The 19,740-nt window shown below is 38.6% G+C and overlaps 3 protein-coding genes across 6 annotated transcripts; 2 read left to right on the top strand and 1 right to left on the bottom strand.

The window, feature by feature from the left end:
* Window positions 1-143: 143 nt before the first annotated feature.
* On the top strand, window positions 144-3,070 carry LOC103717664. Of its 4 annotated transcripts, none has more exons than XM_026808657.2 (6): window positions 144-411; window positions 1,162-1,603; window positions 1,730-1,888; window positions 2,013-2,066; window positions 2,328-2,474; window positions 2,667-3,070. In XM_026808657.2, exons 2-6 carry the CDS (start codon window positions 1,319-1,321, stop codon window positions 2,778-2,780), a joined length of 759 nt encoding a protein of 252 aa, XP_026664458.2. In that variant the 5' UTR covers window positions 144-411; window positions 1,162-1,318; the 3' UTR covers window positions 2,781-3,070. The 4 variants fall into 4 exon arrangements, with proteins under 4 accessions (XP_026664458.2, XP_026664460.2, XP_017700800.3 ...); XM_026808659.2 differs by having other exon boundaries at window positions 144-1,248; window positions 1,361-1,603; XM_017845311.3 differs by having other exon boundaries at window positions 144-1,603; window positions 2,328-2,396.
* A 943-nt stretch (window positions 3,071-4,013) lies between these two features.
* Window positions 4,014-12,320, bottom strand: LOC103717646 (5'-adenylylsulfate reductase-like 5). The gene is made up of 4 exons (XM_008806107.3): window positions 11,957-12,320; window positions 5,523-5,704; window positions 5,305-5,429; window positions 4,014-4,674 (listed from the first exon to the last, which is right to left on the bottom strand). Exons 1-4 carry the CDS (start codon window positions 12,134-12,136, stop codon window positions 4,247-4,249), a joined length of 915 nt encoding a protein of 304 aa, XP_008804329.2. The 5' UTR covers window positions 12,137-12,320; the 3' UTR covers window positions 4,014-4,246.
* A 2,963-nt stretch (window positions 12,321-15,283) lies between these two features.
* LOC103717645 lies at window positions 15,284-19,486 on the top strand. The gene is made up of 2 exons (XM_008806106.4): window positions 15,284-16,307; window positions 19,107-19,486. The coding sequence occupies exon 1, from the start codon at window positions 15,514-15,516 to the stop codon at window positions 16,105-16,107; it is 594 nt and encodes a 197-aa protein (XP_008804328.1). The 5' UTR covers window positions 15,284-15,513; the 3' UTR covers window positions 16,108-16,307; window positions 19,107-19,486.
* Window positions 19,487-19,740: the final 254 nt, after the last annotated feature.

Here is a 19,740-nt window from a genome sequence, read left to right as displayed (position 1 = left end):
ATAGATAGTCGTTCATTAGCAACGCCTCGGAGAGGGATGTATGCCCTCTCCCTCACCGCATCTCACTGATCCTGCCCTCACAGCCCTTCAATCACCTGTATAGGTAAGACCCAGCCCTTTGGCCCCACCCATTATAGAAATAGGCCGAAAGAGAGAAAAAAAAAAGGAAGAAGAAGGGAACGATGTTCCCCTATTTGAGTCAGAAGAGGAGACTGACTTCGGCACCTCTTGGACTTTGTCGAAGGCTAGGAAACCCTAGTTGCATGTCTATTTAAGGGACCTCATCCCTCCTTCAAGACTCCCCATGGATTATCAAGTCTGCTGCTAATTTTGAGAGGATTTTTGAGTATATTACCATGGGGGATTGCTCGGAAATGTCACCGTTGATCCGGCCGAGAGAGCTCGCCGGAGGTAAGTCCGTGCCCACTCATAGCAACTTCCCCGTCGAGGAAAATTTGGATCATACAATGAATGGTAAAATTTATAAAAATATTATAACATTTTATAAAGCGTTATAGCAAAACCTATTTCTGTAAAATGCTTGCATGATTTCTTAAACCAAAATTACAACTTTTGATTTGTTTTTAATCAGGAATTTTGTTGTCCTCCTTTAAAAAAAAAGTTGATATCTTTCGTTTACTCGTGGTAGTGTCATCCGATTTATAAAGGAAAAATTGTTCCTTGTAATTCTTTGGAAATTAAAAATTCTTGAGCTATGCTCTTATTCCAGTTTGTTAGTTTTTTACTCTCTGTTATTGGTATGGTCTCAAGTACACTTTCATAGTTTTTACTTTTCTTCCTAGATATTTCTTATTCTCAAATTAGTTCTCCTATTTCTTTTGCATATTAGTTCTCTTCAACTAAAATTTGCAAGTAAAGGACGGTTATCAAAAATTTAAAAAAAAATGTTTTTATTTTATTCTATCTCACTTTTTTATCAAAAAATGGCTGCGTGCTGTGTAAGGCGCCATTGTACCAAAAGTACATAAAAAAAAAATAAAAGTTCTTATGGTACTTTATTCGTTCGGTACAATCCTAATTAATATCTAATAAACTTCCTCTTCTATTATACTTATGTACGTGTAGCAATTTGCACTACAATGAGTCTTAATTTCTGGTTTAATTTGTTTTAGTGTTAATTTGTTTTATTCTTAAAAAAAGAGCCCAGATGGAGATATCATAGACTGTGTCCATATCTCTCATTAGCCTGCCTTTGATCATCCTTTTCTCAAAAACCACACTATCCAGGTATGCTCTTTTTCCCCCTCACTCTCTCTTCTTTGCAAATTCTACCCCTTTCACTTAATGTTTACACCTGATGATCTCTTTACTTTGCCTCCACTTTATGCAAAATTTTCAGATGAGACCAAGTTTCAACCCATTTAGCCTATATGACGCGAACAAGGTAGTATTAGAAAAGAAAACTAGCTCCATATCTCAGCTTTGGCATCAAAATGGGAGGTGCCCCAAGGACACCATCCCTATTAGAAGGACGAGAAAGGATGATTTGCTGAGGGCCAGCTCCATCGAAAGATATGGGAAGAAAAGCCACGGTGCAATACCTAATGATGTTTCTGTATCGCATGATGGCTATATACATGAGGTATGTACTCTCGAAAATATATGAAAAATGAGCAGCTTTGGAAGTAGCTCTTAGTTACTTTTCCATTTCCTTCCTCTTCTCCTTGGCCTTTCTCATTTACGTTTGTTAGTGGGTCATTTTGAGCAGCATTCGTTTGCTGTTGCGAATGGACAGCACTATGGGACGTCGGTATTCATGAGTGTGTGGAACCCATATGTCCATGATCCCCTCGAGTTCAGCAATACTCAGCTCTGGTTGTTTGGGGGACCTCGGGAATTTCTCAATACCGTCGAAGCTGGATGGCATGTATGCTATTGTTTTAATTTTAACTAAACTGAATGCAGTTTTAATTATGTGGAATTATGAAAGTCCTCTCTTCTCTTCCTGCATTAACTTTAGCTGGCTGCTCTTTGGTATGAAAAAATATCAGGTATATCCAAATCTGTATGGAGATAATAGAACGAGACTATTTACTTACTGGACTGTAAGTAAATATTCCCTCATTTTTTCTTGTCCTCTATGAGTTCTTTCTATTAATTTCTTCTTTCCTCGTGTTCTTGTTCTCTCCTACCTTGCCTTCCATGAGTTTTTTTTAAAACAAAATAGTAATAATTGGACTGTCTTTTTCTTGAGCTTTTTTGCTGTGTTTTCTTCAATTATATGAAGCTAATTAATGAGGTGCCATGGACATCCTTCTTTTTGATAAAAATTAGGTGGCTTCTAATACTGTTCTATAAAATTTCAGAATGATCGGTATCGTCAAACAGGCTGCTACAACCTGCTCTGCTCTGCGTTTGTTCAAGTCAGCAACAAGGTAGCGTTGGGCTCCTCCCTCAAGCCCGTTTCTAACTATGATGGTCAGCAATATGGTATTCTTGTTGTTGTCTATAAGGTAAAAACAATGCTCGCATGATTTTTATACGAAAACACCAGGAAGGAACAAAGGATACCACTCGTTCTTCGTTATTTCTTGTGCACACTGGCAAAATCACAGTGTAGAAAAATTACAGTAGGTTTATTCAATTACATTTTTACTTTTCACCTATACATAATAATAAATATTTATATGGTCTGCATTTGTCAGGATCAAAAAACAGGGAATTGGTGGTTACAATTTGGGAACAAGTTGGACATCGGCTACTGGCCTGCTTCCTTAGTCAAGCATTTGAGCAGAGATTATAAACTTAAATATAAGTAGTGAGCACACCTCTACAGTGATGGGCAGTGGCCATTTTGGAAAAGAAGGTTTGCGCAAGGCGAGTTTGTGCGGGAACATTCACATACTTGACGAGTCCTTAAATATAAAACAACCTCCAGAGATTACCTTAATCGCTGAATCACCCAACTGCTATGATGTGGTCCGAGCCCCCAATTCCGAAGATTTGGGAACTCACTTCTTCTATGGGGGTCCTGGGAAAAGTCCCAATTGTCCGTAGAAACCCCGAACTGGACGTGCGGTGTGAGACAGACGCCACCATTGGAAGAATTAGACCCAAATGTGGGCACGAGTTGCATGATTGCGAAAGTATGTGTATTTTGCTTATTAAATGATAAAATGCACCGTGCGTCGTGCGGAAGAGAGTAAAATGCGGTCACTAAATTTCTATCTCTTGATATGTACTACTTAATTACCACATTAATAACTCGGGCTCCGTTACAAAGACAAGTTGTTAATGCCGGATTTCGGTCAAGGAAGAATACTAATTGTATGCCTACTCCCCAGATCAACCAAAACCTCATCCTTTCTGCTGTCCCATGTAGCGGCTCGTTGGCTTCCATTTGTGCCAGTTTGGCTTGACTTGATTTGATTTAAGTAGCTTTTCCTTTTGGCATCGTAAGGAAAAATAGATCCCTCTCTTGTATTCATGCAATAAGCGTATCCACTAAACATTGGTTTAATTTATGCATCTCTAGCAACTTAAATTGAATTGTCCCCATAACAAGGAATTGTCATGCCTTGTCCCCATATGAGCTCTAGAGTAGTACCCTAAAGATTATGCAAGGCCTATGATGAACAAAAATCTGATAACTTCACAAATAATTTAATTAATTTAAATAGACAAATCTAACATGTTTAGATAATCAATTTGATTTAATTACAAAAACTTTTAATGTTCAACAATATCAAAGTAAACTATCTAACTGACTAATGACTCTAACACTCGAACTCTGCCCCCAACCCTTCCAAGTCTATGTGTCCTGCGGCTCTGAAAAGAGAAAAAAAAAGGAAGTGAAATTTATAGCCCAGTAAAAATCTCTATACATCCATACCAATACAATAGTAATATGAATTTGAAAACCACAAGAAATCGATGCACATATCATGAAATCATAAACCGGCTATCAAAAAACTTATATAATTAATATAAGTATGTACGTCAAACATCAATGAAAGTTACTTTCAGCCACACAAGAATGATATAGCATATGATAGCTCATAAATTTAAATGCTTTTTCTTTCCACAATATATTTAATATACAAAAAGATGACGTTCCCAAAGATTTACATGCTATGATGCTTCCCCATGTCCCTAATCCCAAAACCGAAGAGGAACAGGTACAAACAGTGATACATAACACGAGGAAACTGATGAGATTAATTTGCTCCTTGAGAACATGAAGACTACTCCAACCACCCATTGCTTTGATTAAATGAGGATAAAATCATGAGCCTGGAGGGGTCACTCTTGAGGCAGACGAGTCGCCCAGTGAGACAGAAGCAACGGATGAAGCCCAGGCCCGAGCATTGTTCGCCCCCTTCTGAAAGTTCTTTGACTTATTGCAGAGCCTAAGCCTGCTCCACAGTTTCTTGATATCAAATACATGTTGTGCTCGCTCCAAAAGCTGGCTCCATTCGCCCAGGATCCCCAAGTTCAGATGCCAGGCGAGTGAAACCCAGAAAGCTCTGAGGTGGATGAAGATCACAGGGAAGAACCGCAGGATTGCCTTTAGACAGATAAAAAGAAAACTAATTGCGATGTAAGGTTCGTGGGCTATCAGTTCCTTTGCAGATCCCTCCACTGGCCAGAGGGATCTTGCATTTCTTGAACTGCTGGGCGGTTCAACAGCAAAAAATGAAACAGGATCAAAACCTGCATCCGGAAAGCAGAAGAGTATAAGTGCAGATAAGAATGAGATGTACCTGGAAGGGTTTCAGAAACAGTCTGATGACCTTTCTTCCATCAGCTGATGCGTGCATCACATGGAAGTTATAAAGATCCAGAAAATTCTGAATCTCGGACTGTTTATGAGTATAAGAAGAACAGAAACAGGTTATCTATGACCACCAATACAACTTAAGTTAAACCAGGACACTGTTTGTTTCAGGCCAATCAAATCACTCTTGTACCCTAAGCAAAACGAGAGATAAAAACCCTGCCTTGAGTGCAAGGTTGCAAGAACCTGCCACAAATCATGTAAGGGCAGCTCTAGAACCCAGGTCACTGGGTGTCGACACCCAGTGACTTTACCAACCAAGCCAGTTGGCGGACTCAAAGATATAGCTTCTCGTTTGCCTTCAAGTTTTGAAAACTCTTGAAGACAGACTACACCGGTGACTTTACCAACTGAGCCAGTTGGCATACTCAAAGATCTGCTTCTGGTTTGCCTTCAAGTTTAAGTAACTTTTGAATACAGATTATAGAGTCATAAACAACAGACGTGAATTATGTGGATTAAGACAAATCAATTGGAAGAAATTTAGAAAAGCACAAGGGATCCACCTGTAGTTTTCTTGTAGAAACTCACAAGAGAGTTGAGGTCTTTTGAGCCACGGTATCGAACCATCACTGTCCTATTGGCTAATAGTATAGCTGGAAAACTGTGAATCCCATATCTTGAGAATACACTGCATGGCATGTGAGAAAATGTCGTGCTCAGAAAACCGATCATGTATATTTTAATGCAACAAACATTACAGGTACAATAACTTTACACGTACCTTGGCATGGAAGAAGATTGTTCAACTGCTAAGTGTTTTATTTGAGGAAAAATGGAGCTGAGGGCATCAAAAATGGGTCGAGTGTTGCTGGAGAATGGGCACCATGAGGCGTAGAAGAAAACAGAGTAATACGCACTTCTCTGGCTGTGACTCAACTCTTGCTCAAGTGTCTCACCATTCACCTTCAAAAAAAGAGTAACTTCAGATCTCTCCATAACCAACAAAAGAGTTGCAAAGTAACCTTGCACATAAATTCATTATCATTAATATGAAAACTGCAGCTTGCTGTTGATAAAGATACCATGGAAAGGTGCCTTGCAAAACCAACTCCCTATTATATGAAAGGGAAACAGGAAATAAAAGGAAAAAAGTTGATTATAGGCCAACTACATTTCAGTTTGCATTGTGATGTTTGGTATAAACTTGACAGTCCTCTGATAATCTCAAGAACAAGGCAACTTGAAGTGATTATTGCACATAAGGAATAACCAAAACAAAGATATTTTGTATATTTGAAATATCTAACAATATGACAACAAGGCTTAGAGATGAGTCTGCTTATGGTTGATCTTGCCCCGAAAAACAAGCATTCAAAGTTAACTTACAGAAACCACTTCAAAAACAACCATCTCATTTTTAACCAAGTCAAACAAACCATGTCAAAAGAAAAGTATACTCTCTCAGGACTACTGGAGGGGATCTCAGCGGAAACAACGGAACAAGACAGAGCAAAAACAACGAGAAACCATAGACAAACTAATGTGGACATGAAAGTATCTTTAAAATGTTCTTCATTTATTTCCTGAATAGTTGGAAAGTCAAAACATTCTCCCAATGGATAACCTAAACTTTCTGGACTGCACTGCCACTAATTAATTGCATTCTATACCTCCAGCTTAAAAAGCAGATGCATTAAGGGACCATAAAGTGCATATGCATTATACAGGCTACATATACAAGTGCATATATGGATAGTATTTTTTTAATTATATAAAATAAATAAAATATATAAGGGCAATAAAAATAATAATAATAATAGCAATATTTTTTTGGGCAAACAATATCAATATTAATAGCAATAACAACTAACAATTACTGCCTATTAGTTAATACCAATAACAATAATTATAACATAATGGAAACCTAAATCCAACCTAATCATTAGTCCGAACATACTCCATCCGAACAGGACCATATTAGAGTGGGCTACATAGTTGGCCCCATAATGCTAAGTGGGCCACATATGCAGCCATAAAATGCTAAATGAGCCACAAGTACGGCAGCATAGTATTAGGTGGACTCCCTTCGGCCTTTATGCAGAATGATTGCATGTAGTAACCGCATATACGCAGTGCGCTATGGTCAAGGGACTGCAACCGCATCTACAGCCGCATATGCAGCCTTATGCACCGCATTTTTAAAACACTGAAGATTCCATTTCCTTTTATTTATGTGAACAATGTCACACATGATTCCTTTCTGATGGTTGTGATATCAGTGCACGAAGTTTCTTAGTTTAGAGCGAATTATGAATGACTGATGCATCAAATGATGGACTTCTACTATGATTTAATTGGAGACATATTTAGTCCAACTCTCTAGTCAAATTATGAATAAAATAGATTGGCAATAAATATGCTCTCGTTTTATTAGGCTGTACCATTGAAAAGGGTAAAACTGGGAAAGAAAGAAAAATAGCTTAGGAAGAGAAAAAGGTTGAGCATGTTGGCCTCTTGGAGTTAGAGAGGTAGGGAAACACAAAGCCCTTTCCTTTAAAGATAGATAAATCAAATTATCGAGCTCCATTCTTATAATAGCTCCTAAGACTGCTGGGGCTTGGGTCAAGCATTGGGAATGTTCTCAAATTCAATTTTAATTTTTAAAATCAATAAGAGATTATTTAAGTCTTAACAACCTATACTTAATACATTTTATCTAGCTTATAAAAATAAACCTTTTGTATATGTGCATGTAATATGCATAAGTTTGTTATAATATTGGTACACAAATAGTTAATCTGGTCTAGTACATAGTTGGGGGAGCTAGAGGCCAAATGAGCAAATAAACCAAGTGAGAGCGAATGTGCCAAGTTGCTAGCTTAGCATCTTTGACCATAAAAAGGCACTTCACAACATGATCAATGACATAACATGATTGAAACCATTTGTTTTCACATCTGTGACGCACACTTGAGGATTGGGGGGCTAAGAGATGGAGAGTATGCCTTTAAATATGGAACTGGTTCACCTGCTGGCCATCCGATCTCTGTCCCAAGCTGTTCAAATGGGTTTTTATGAATAACAGGTTTGGAGTTGACCTGACCGATTATATGTTGTTGGTGGTGGGTTGACCCAGATCTCAAATTATAAGATTTGTTATACAAAAGAAACAGAAGATTACTTATAGAAAGAAAATAAAAGAAATAAACAAAATTACAAGAAGAAATAGACATATAGCAGAAGATGAAAAGGAAGCATCTTCCAAATTAAGAGTAGAAAATTGCAAAAAATCTCTAAGTTCAGGTCAAGGCATCACGTAACATTAGAGTCCCAAGACGGTAAAGAACTCCAAAGTACAACTGTTCTGGCAAACCATTCAATCTACACTCGGACCAATTAAGGCTGAAAATATCAACAAACAATAGCAACAGTGCAGGACATCAGCTAGAATAGGCAAGAAATGGTCAACATTAAGAATTTATTGGTATCAGTGACATAATAATGAATATTGTATATTTGTGTTTCCAATGATCCGATAATGAAATTATAAACCATAGCCTATCAAGCATCATTCCTTCAATTTGAGAAACTATGATAGCAATCTTACATTCTGGTGGTGATAAAATTTCTGTTTGTAAAATATAACCATTGTTGTTAAAATCTTATAATTCATGATTCCGATATTATGATACAAATCAAAATGGCCCTAAATGAACCGGATCCTATCCTTGGATCAGGATTAGTTTAGGATCACAAGATTTAGATCCAAGTGAAGAACTATACATTCTTCTGGATCACAGGATCCAGTATGATTATGTTATTACATTTACATCATGTGGAGGTCCATTTTCTAGATTTTATTTGACTACGTGATTCTTAAATTACTTAACACTAATAAATCCGAGATAGTGAAATAAAAGTCTGTTATTGGAGTTTACAGTTAAAAAATACAGCCATATGTTAAAGGCCTATCCTTGTTTATTCTATAGCACTCTACATAAAAGGATAATTAAATCATGATGGTGTATTATATAAATACCTTAAAAACCAAACAGAATGTTTGTTTCATTATCAATACTAAATATATAGACCTAAATTAGTGAACTGGACTTGTTGTATATATGCCTTTGACTCTTCATTCATCCACTTTATAGTTAAGTCATATTTCAATTTTTGCTTTCTTTTATATTTAAGACTTTCTCAAAGAAATCAGAAAAATTTTATGATCTACAGTCCAAATCACGGTCCAATCCAATCCGGCCTAGCCCCCTCCATGATTTATGAGTCAATCCCGATCTTAACAGCATTGGATATAACTAATGAATGAAACATGTACTGCCAAATAATTCATATTTTCCTTATTGAAAGCAAATTGCATCAAAAAAGTAAAATACACATAACACCAGAATACCTGATATGAATGGTGTAGTGCAAAAATGCTGGGAGGATATCTTTCAAAAATCTTTTTAAAAAAATGAAACCATTTACATACAAAGAGAGAATATCCATACTATTAATAATGCATTAACTTGAAATTTGACTCAGCTGATGCCTGAACAACTCATATGAAATGCAAATGGTCAGCCCAATAGCAACACCTATTAAGATTAGCAAGAATAAATTATTATAAGCTCAGGCATGATCCATCCCGAACATGTCATTATGACATTAAACAATGCATCTAAATACACCAATGATAATGCTTAAAATAAGCTTTGGTGGCCCCAAAGCATCCTTAAGTCAATCTGGCAGCAGCATAGTGTTCTGATCATCTATGGGGTGCTTGGATGTCGAACTTTGATATATAAGGACAGAGGTATTAAAGCTCCGATTTAAATTTCTGAGAGTAGAAAAGAACCTCATTGTTGGGGGAGGTCATAACTTAGCTGGAGTTGAATCTCCAACTTCATAAATACTAAAATGGAAAATTAAAATGGTAATATGATATTTGAGGAAGATGAAATAAAATGTACTATTTTTGTCCAAATCTCTATTTCACCATCATCTCTTCTCAACTGTACAAGAGCATGCTGCCGGTGGTTTCTAAATGAGGATTGAACATTTTAGCTAAGGTTGCCATCTAGGTACCGAACCCCGTACAAATATCATGCTAGTATAGTATCAATATGCATGGCATAGGGATCAGTTCAGAGTAACGAGACTTGGTATGCCCTCCATACTAAGTTTCGGTTTGGTACCAAGACAGGGTGATACGCACCGATTTGGCAAACCTTGGTTTTAGCATATTAACCTTGTCTAAATAAGGAAATTCATGAAAACCATTTGTATGTTTATTAACTACATATATGATTTAAAGCATAATAAAATGAGCAATGTGACAAAAGTAGTTTGTTTCTCTTTTCATTCATGGGAAGTCTATTATATGGTCATGTGACAAAGAAATGCATGTATAATACAAAGAAACAATATAAACAAAAGAATCAGTGGAACAATCTCGATATTTTTACAAGCGTTTCATCTTGTTTTAGAAGCACATCTTCAATCTTAATAGCTCGGACCTTAAAGCCTCATGGCTTTCTTTTGGCCGGGTTCACCGACTTAAGACTTAACTTCTGCAAAGCGAAATGTGAACATCACATTGATTTCTGACACACCAATTGCTTTATATGTTTGTGTTCAGTATCCCTTTGGAAAATAAGAAACACCCCTACTAACTAAATTAAGCATTGAAAGAAATGGCAAATGTGTACTATTTAAAGATATTAACCTATGAAATTCCTCTCTTCTTCTCCAAACTCTAGAGTTCGAAGTCAGACTATTCTGATTCTTAGCCAGAGGAGTCCAGCTCCATGCCCCTCTGCAGAGATAGCTGCTGGTACGGAGTATCCTGTGACAGTTAATGCCCTAGAATCACATTGTCTGAGGCTTATGCCCTGTACTCCAAATCTCCAATCCCCCTAAGGCTTTTTATTTAATGAGATATTTTCTAGAAAAACTCAATAGAATGATGTCCATGTATATCTGAAAGCAAGTTATCGCTGTTAATAATGATGAATCTGGATTTGGTCAAGGTTGTGGCAAGCTAATGATGCACGTGGTGCATAACCGGCTTGATCACAACAGCAAATAAAGATCAACTAGAAAAGAAGATCATGAAAAAGCTGTAAGAAATTTCAGATCATGATAGCAGCAGCATACGCATCTTGACCATTTGGGGGTTCCTGGGTGCTGCAACTTTTTTATATAAGGAAAGTACTAAAGTTAGTATGTTTCGGTCTCTGGTTGCTTGTACCTCAATAACTGTAAGACATGAAATCTAGGTTGCCACTTTGGTTTTTCATGTCTTTTTGTCATCCTTCCTCAGCCTCCACTTCTCAACTCTACTATAACATGTCGCCAGTTATTTTCCAGTTTAGAATTAAATGTTTTAGCACCTTATCCTTGTATAGCTAATAATGGCATCCAAAAGGCTCAAATTTTGCTAACTAAACAGCGAGCATGAGACTCATGCAAAATATTCAGTTTTTTTTTTTTTCTGTGCATGCATGGGAATTACACGTATCAAAGAATATGGTTGCAAAAACACAATTAGGAAAATCAGTCATAATCCGGGAAACAAGAGTTATTAGGAGACGTACTTCCCAATAAAACTATCTCAAATAGAATGAAAATAAACTCTTTTATAGAGACAAAAATTAAGAAGGGGTTGGTGAGTCCACGAATGATTTTGATGCTTCTCTAACAGCTATACTTTAAAGCAATGCATGCCATATTATGTTTTCAGGCGTAACAAGAAGATTTCCATGTTCCCTGCCGGCCAACTCCAAATTTTTCCAAATATCTAAAACTATAACATGAAAAGTATTAAGATATTTACCAAAAAAAAAGTATTAAGACACCAAGAACCGCATACGCACATGCCGGGAGTGGGATTCTTTTGCCCATTCACTCCAATAAAATTAGAACCTATAGAAATAGAATCCACTCATGCGGAAACCAAGACCTCAATCCAAGAAACCTCGTGACGCCAAATTCCTAGAAGCCCCAAAATCAAAACCACATGAACAACCCAAAGAATCTCCAAAAAGCTCCCACCCTTCAACAACTACCCACGATGAAATCGAACAAGCATGACCAAGCCGCGATTTTTCGGAGAAACAAAATCCCACGGAAAGAGAATCGAAATCGATACACAAGAGGCGGGGATTTTAGGCATACGTAGAAGCACCTACAAGGAGGAAAGCAAAACCCTACCTCCAGAGAAGAAGACGGTTCGATCCAGAGAGGGCATTGCGATCTGACGACGTCGAGGACGGGAATGTCCGATCGAGGGCAGAGAGGCGCCGCCGTCGCCGACGCCGCAGCGGAGGATCGGGGGGAGGAGACGGAGGCGATGCATAGGAAGACGAGGAGTGGGAAAGGCGAGACGGCCATGGAGCAAGGGAGGAAGGGAGGAGGCGAGGGATGGGGGTGGAGGCGAGAGAGAGGAAGGCGCTTTCTTTTTCTCTCTCTCTTTCTCTAATTGCGGCTCTTCGTTTTGTTCCGGTTTTATTTTCCGGTGGTCTTCTCTTCTTGCACCGCTGGTTTCGTTCTCTCTCTACTTCTTCGCCAATCTGGATCTCTCACCGAGCCCTCTCCTGCCTTTTTGTAGCTCGAGCATGTGAGCATGGCCCTCCCCTCTCTTTCTATGTGACCGTAGCCGGCAAAAATTGCAACCCTTGGATGTTCCTTGATTTCCAAATGTTGCACACAAATCCTTCATGGGAACATAATGGTATGTTAGCACTACATGGAAACTTGGCATGCTGAATATGGGACGTCTCGCACACAACGGATATCACCCAATAAGACGGATAAAATAGATGGAAACTGTACGGATCCTCACATACTCCCTTTATTCAATCTCTGATGTCTTCGTTCTCTAGTCCATATAAATTATAGGTTGAATCCGCTTTGATACCATTTGTAACAACCCAGTACCTCATCCAAAATGTCTAGCCGAAAGTTATTATTTAGATTTCTTGATTCTAAATAAATATCCAATATTTATCAAGTAAATAACCGATGTGGGATTAAATACACATCCGCACAGATTCTCATATAGATGCCCCTATGCAGGATCTTTCCTGCTTGCTCTCCTTGCTCTGTCTCTCTCTCTCTCTCTCTCTCCTGCTAGTCTCTTCTCTCTCCATTTCTCTTCAAAAATCATGCTCTCCATTTCTCTTTAAAAATCCTTGCCTCCTTGTCTCCTTCTCTCCTTTTTCCATTCGCCACCTTTAATCTGCGCTCCACCTCCAATATTGCCGGCAACGCTATTTCCTCCGCTCCACTCCCCTCTCTTCTATCCCCCATTAATGCATGACTTCCTCTTGCTTCTCAGCTCCTCTCTCTATCCTCTCATTTCTTGTTTTGCCCCTACCCCCACTCTTATCCTAGCCAAGACCCCTACTGGTGTGACATTGGTAGGCACATCAACAATCACAATGGCTGGAAATTTTATAAATTTTGAAGAATACCAAAAAAAAACATGATTTCAAATGTAAGCTCCTTCCTTTAAAACTTTTTTTTATTTATGGTCTTCTCAGGTAAAAAATAAAAATTCTCAGGTAAAAAATAAAAAAAATTATTATTATTATTTTTGGAGAAAATTGAAATGTTTAAATTTATTTTTTTTTTTGTGCCGATTATCATTTGCCCCTACAAATGCTATCTCTCTCATCCGTTTCTTAAGTTATTTTCCTCTCAGTATTTTTCTCTGGACTCTCTTCTTCTTTCTCTTATAGTTGATTTCTTCTGACTTTGGATCCAACCTTGAAGAAAGTCCTAAACTAGCAAAAAAAAAATTCTTCGAAATAATTCTGCTCTCTTTTTTATCGTCTCCATATTTCTCTCATGTCTAACGGGATGTTGAAAATATCGATAGCTTTAATGTATTCTTCAAGACCTATACACGCGCACACATATAATATATATATATATATATATATATATAGTCCTCACCTAGCAAGGAATAAATAGTCAGTACTGAGAAATCAATACTAACATATAAGTAAAGACTTACAATTTACTAGATAAGTAAACAAGTGAGGTTTCATCTCTGATTTTCTATTTTGCAGATCTGAGAGGACTCAAAGCATGTAGTGGTCAAGATCTACATGGCAAGGATAAAACAATAAACTTGAAATGATTTTAAACAGTAAGTCTAGAATAGTAAACGTAAAGCTGTACAAATAAGCAGCAAAAGTCCCATAACATGCTGGTTGGGTTGGGCCTACTTCAGCGTAAATAGCAATGAAGAAGGATAAAAAGAAATTCAACAAGGATTAAATAACTAGTGTTCGGAAACAAATACTCTAACATGGAGCTAAGAAATACTTGTAGTCTACGAGATGAGCATAAAAAGTGACCTCATCTCCTACATCCTTCTTTGCAAATTTGAGTAAATACTTAATACAGAGCAACAAATACCTACATGATCAGGGTAAATAGTAACCTTGAAATGATAACTATTAAGTTTAAAACAATAAGCACTAAATTTATACAAATAAGCAACAAAAGTTCGGTAATATAATGGTCAGGTCAAGGATGCTTCACAACAAATAGCAATACAGAAGGGTAAGAAAAAGTTAGTAAGGAATAAACATTTAGTGTTGAGTAATAAACACTAACATAGAGTTAATAAATACTTGTGGTCTATGAGACAAGCACAAAATGTGAGATCTGATTCTGTGACTTCCTGCCGGTAGATTTGAGTAAACATTTAGGGCTCGTTTGGTTCGCGGGAAGCATTTTTCTTCCTAGGAATATGATTCCTGGGAAACAAATTCCTAGGAAGAGGATGCCTAGGAAAGTACTTTTGGCATGTTTGGTTGACCATGGGAAAGTGACAAATTTCCAAGGTGCTTATGTTTGGTTGGCCATCTACTTTCCTAGGAAAGTTATATATAATTCCTATTATGCCCTTAATAAAAATTAAGTTTTTAATGCCTCTTTAATGCTTCTTTAATGCTGAAGGGACTTTTTGGGAAAAAGTAAAAATGAAGTGATTCCCGCCTCATGGGAAAGTAACTTTCCCATGTTTCTCATGGGAAAGACTTTCCCATGAAATGTGGGAATCACATTCCCATGGGAATACTACTTTTCCTTCTCTCTCCTTTGAAAACTCCAACCAAACAAGAGGCATCTCATTACTTTCCCGTTGACCACACTTTTCCTCCTTCTTTTCCCGCGAACCAAACGAGCCCTTAGCACGAAGCAGCGATAAATATATGCACGATCAAGATAACGGTAACCTTGAAATAATAAACATTAAGTGGTTGGTTTGGCCGGAAGCAATTAGTCATTATGGAAGCCCATTAGTTTATGTCATTCAAGTCGAACCATTTGTACATACGCTATCGTATCTCAGAGATCAAGATTCTTATTTTTATGGACGCCCACATTAGGGCTCCTGTCTTTATTATATTTTTTATATTTTTTTAATTTGGCGGGATGCACTTATGCTAGAGTTATATAAATTATTGTTAGAACAAGAAGAAGAAGAAGAAGAAGAAGAAGAAGAAAGAAAGAAAAAAAGAAAAGAAGAGGAAGAAGAAAACTTAACGAAAAGAAACAAACTTAAGAGAATGGCCGTCTTCCTCTGCTTTACGGACGCCAAAAGCATTGGACTCATAAAAGCGAACTCCCATTCCTCCCTCGCCCCTTCTGTGGTCTGATAGCGCTCCACGTAGGCGTGTGGGGGTATCCAGTTTACCCTTTCGCGTCCCCTAAACGCCCACCTGAGCCTAGCGGAGAAGAAGAGACCCCGGTGGATGGCGGCCAGCGGCGGCGGCGGCGGAATCCGGCCGGAGCTCGGCGGCCGGATTGCCCCGAGGGAGTGCGAGTCCTGCCGATCTGTCCCCGGCATCCCCTTCTGCCGCGTCGAGTGGTCCTTCCTCTGCACCGGCTGCGCCGCCCTCGTCCACGGCCACAACTGGATCGTTGCCGTCCCCCCAAACCCCAACCCTAACCCCAATTCCAACGCCTATCCCTGCCCGTACGCCAACCCTCACCACGTCGTGCAGCTGTGGTCCGATGAGGAGGCCCCCTCCGCCGGTGATCCTGATGACGGCGCCAACGGGGCGGCCGGCTCCAGCTACGGCGGGGGAAAGCGGAGGCGGCGGTCGGCCGGCTTTGCGGCGACCGGTGGGCCGGTGGCAAGCGTGATGAGGCGCAAGGAGAAGCGGAAGAGCCGCAAGTTCGAGAAGACGGTCAGCTACGAGACCCGGAAGGTGTATTTGGACCTGAGGCCCCGAGTCGACGGGAAGTTCACCAGGCCGGACTCCGGTGGCGACGAGGCGAGGCCGGACTCCGGCAAGGAGGCGAGGGCCGATGCCAGTGAAGCCGGGGGAAAGGCCAGATGCTAACGAGCAGCTGAGGTCGGATGCGAGCGAGGTGGTGAGGTTGAATTCGAGCGACGAGGTGGGGCTGCCGGAGGCGGGAGAAGAGGAATTGAGGCAGTTGGATGCTGTTGATGAACTGAGGTTGGAGGGATACTGATGGCGGGTCTTGGGTTGATCAACACTATCTGGGCTGGTTTGTTCAACAGAAATTTTTTCCAAGAGAGGTAAGACAGAAATTTGTCTTTATATTGGAATTTGTAGAATTACTAATAATTGCTTTGTCGAAACTTTTAGCTCAATTTAATGTTTATGACTGTGATTGCGTACATTTGTTGTGATTTAAGCATTAAATCGGAGCTCGAGAAAAAGAAGGTCAGGATTTATTCTTTTAGAAGTTGTGCTTATTGAATGTTGAGAATTTGCTTGTGTTCAAGAGGAAGGAATCCATCATTTAAAATGACTTAAATCAATGCACATCTCGCCTTGTGGTGAGGTGAGGCTTTCCAAAAGCTTCATATGTTATGACTTAAATTGTAGTGATGATTCACTGTTATGGTTACCCACAGTAGCTTCATATGTTAATGAGGCCTTCAGTTATTTAGTCACAGTGATCGTTAGGTAATGTATATGGTGGCGTGATCAAGGAGTGTATAGCCCATATGGAAGAAGTTTTTCAGAGTTAGATATTGTAAAATATATAGGTCTAGAACGCATCTGGTTCCGACTAGATAACCCTTCTGGAGGCATATCTTATAAAGTGACAGCATCAGAAGTGAAGTGGGATTCGAGGTCAGTAAAGGGATAATATGGCATAAGAAGGATTAATCTTAAGCTTGAGAATATTCTCTCTAGTCTTGTCATTTTTAAGGTGGATGTCCCAGTTGAGAGATTGAGACTTTGGGTTGGTCTACTGCTCTTGAAAAAGGTATTTATTATTTAAGGAATTTGAGGAGCACTCACTTTGCTATCACTCTTAAAAACAATGCAATCTGCAATAGAAGTTTTTCAGCATACAAAGCTAAGATATTCTTTGTTTGGAGTGTTTCCTTTCCCATCATTGCAAATCGTGAAGCATGCCTTCAGAGTCAGCTAGAAGTGGGTTAAAAATTGTTGGCTTGTTTTAATCAAGCCTTCAATATGGTTCTGATCCTGGTAGACCTTCTCATCTATTAGAATGCTTTAGAAGGAGGAAAGGATGGAATTCTGTAAGCTTTATTCTCATGAAGATGAGAACATTCCCCATGTTTTACGTTCTTGCACCTACTGTGGGTCTAGGTGAGTTTTTGGTTGGCTACCAATACTAGAAGACTCTAAATGCCTCTTCCAATTTCAATTAAAGGTATACATTTTCCACTCTATTTCAGATGTTGCACGACGACTATAGTAAGTTTGGCGTCCCATAAATTCTGAGAAACTTTGAACGTAACTAAGAGAAAACGCTTAATAGGAAGTTGTACTAGTTGGTAAGATGCTAATTATGACATGCGCAAGGAGTATGAAAGAGCCTCATCAAAAATGCAGTATATCTATAATCTTCGATGGTTGCAGTTTGTTAGATGTTTTTCAGAAGTTCTGCCTATCTTAATTGGGGTTTATCAGTGAAATGTATGAACAAGTTGTTTCCTATTCCTGAAGTGAATTAATCTGCATTTCGATCGCATCTCTGGTCCTAGGAATAGTAGCAGCTGCTGGAGCAGGACTGGCAGAAGCAGCATTAGCAATAGGAGCATCAATAGTAGCAGTAGGAGCAACAGGAAGGAGCCGTAGGAGCACTTTATAACAGCATTGAATCCAATACAAGGTTTATAATTACTGAGATCTCAGCCATTGTAGAGGTTGTCCTATATCAAAATGGACCAAGATCCTAGTTTATTTTTGCCAGGATAGGAAATTTGGAAAGAACAGAAAAGTGACGAGATTTTTGAGATCTCAGCTGGTATTGCAGGAACCAATATTTTTGAGATCTAGGTTAAGAGAGTAAGCCCTGAATAGCTTCTATTTTAACAAAGTGATTGGATAATTAATAATTAGAATATTGATTTAAAATTCTAGAAATGCGTATTAGGAAATCTTTGCCAATACTTAAATATCATTTAGGCTGATATTGAAATACGTTGGTCTATATTAACCGATATAATATGGGGCGAAATATGGGTTATATCGTATTGGAGACTGCCTGATACCAATACAAGCTATCTTAAGCTGTGATATTGGTTGAGATGAAAACTTTGACGCTATATCATGAATAGCAATAGGACTAGCAGGAGCATCAGCAGTAGCATTTGCAATAGCTTGAAGAGTAGGAGCGGCAACAGCAGAAACAGCAATAGCAATGGCAATTGCAGCAGCGGTGGCAGTAGTAGGAGCAGCAATATTAGGAACATTAGCAGCAACATCTGCAGCAGCAGTAGCTTAAGTAGGAAGTAGTATTTTCACTTGGACCATATATCACTATTCACCAACTGTATAATAGAAAGTAGCGATGATGTGCGACCATGCCAATTTTCCATTCTGTTGGGTCAAATGTAACTAAAATGCTGAAGTAATTGCAGTGCAATCTACCCATGAAAATCTCTGACAATCAGGTGCTAGAGTAGGCATTTTTCTTCACATTGTATAAAAGTTGTTTAAAATTGTGATTTTAGCTTTCTTTTGCTTGTTACATCAATAATAATAATAACAATAATAATAATAATCAGAAGACTTGCATAATCAGCATGCTAGAATCATTAACCTGTTGAAACTTGAAAAGACTCTAAGATCACCTCAGAAATTGTTATTTATAATTAAATAGAGTCCACTTACTCCATGCAGTGGCTTCCTTTTTACAAGTTAGCTATTCGTTTGTTTGCTATTATCTTCATGCGAAGAGCTGTTTGCATTTTCTCACTTGAAACAGTACTGTTTCTTCATTTGGTTTTGCTAGTTGTCTTTGCTCCCCTCTTGTTGTTGAAAAGTAAATTTGTACTTCACTCAACCTGCCCTCCGATGGACGTGACTTTTATGTGCTTTTTCCCTCTCAGGTTAAGCGGCTTGGAGGCAGTTCCATGTGCCTCCTCTTAAGGAGCTCCATTGATATATCTGGTGTTCTTGTATCATTTCAGTCATTGCCTAGTTAAAAGACCTTCTACCCATCATTAAATGCCCTCAAGCAAAATGTCTAGCCTCTTTGCTGGAGAATTAGCAGGTCTGTTAGCTTCTTTATGAACTTGCCTCTATGTAAACTGTTCGAACCTGTATTTTTTTTTATTATTTTAATTTGTTTGAGAAACAAAATGTAATGAGAGGGGAAAAGAAGGAAAAATCTAATGAATGGAAGCCTGGCAGCAACCTAAAACTCATGTCAACTGATCGTAGAACTCGTAAGGCCTGGTCCTAATATGGAAACCTAATTAGTGTTTCAGCATCAGGTGCTTGGTTGACGTGCTATCTTTATTTGCTGAATGATACTGATACTGATTCTCTAGAATGAGCTGATGTCGATGCTAATTGTAATACTATATTTAATGATGAACACGGCAGCCTCTCACTAGAAAGCATGTTATTTAATGGCTGCCTAATCCTGAACTAGACTTTTTGGTTTAGGAGCAAGCTTGATCTGTGGCCTGTTTTATTCTCCTGCTATGAACCAATTCTAGGAATGGTGTATGCTCGACT

Source organism: Phoenix dactylifera, unplaced genomic scaffold (assembly GCF_009389715.1).
Source record: "Phoenix dactylifera cultivar Barhee BC4 unplaced genomic scaffold, palm_55x_up_171113_PBpolish2nd_filt_p 000204F, whole genome shotgun sequence".
Classification (NCBI taxonomy): domain Eukaryota; kingdom Viridiplantae; phylum Streptophyta; class Magnoliopsida; order Arecales; family Arecaceae; genus Phoenix; species Phoenix dactylifera.
This window is presented reverse-complemented; position numbering and strand designations above follow the sequence as displayed.

What these genes read in the sequence shown, in the direction of transcription:
- LOC103717645 (XM_008806106.4), top strand. Translation starts at nt 15,514, where the DNA reads ATGGCGGCCAGCGGCGGCGGCGGCGGAATCCGGCCGGAGCTCGGCGGC.
- LOC103717646 (XM_008806107.3), bottom strand. Translation starts at nt 12,136, where the DNA reads ATGGCCGTCTCGCCTTTCCCACTCCTCGTCTTCCTATGCATCGCCTCC. An exon ending in AACCGTCTTCTTCTCTGGAG is followed by an intron (nt 5,705 to 11,956) that starts GTAGGGTTTTGC and finishes CTTTTTTTGAAG; the next exon opens with GTGAATGGTGAGACACTTGA. An exon ending in TTTCTACAAGAAAACTACAG is followed by an intron (nt 4,675 to 5,304) that starts GTGGATCCCTTG and finishes TTCCGGATGCAG; the next exon opens with GTTTTGATCCTGTTTCATTT.
- LOC103717664 (XM_026808657.2), top strand. Translation starts at nt 1,319, where the DNA reads ATGATCTCTTTACTTTGCCTCCACTTTATGCAAAATTTTCAGATGAGA. An exon ending in ATGATGGCTATATACATGAG is followed by an intron (nt 1,604 to 1,729) that starts GTATGTACTCTC and finishes CATTTTGAGCAG; the next exon opens with CATTCGTTTGCTGTTGCGAA. An exon ending in CCGTCGAAGCTGGATGGCAT is followed by an intron (nt 1,889 to 2,012) that starts GTATGCTATTGT and finishes AAAAAATATCAG; the next exon opens with GTATATCCAAATCTGTATGG.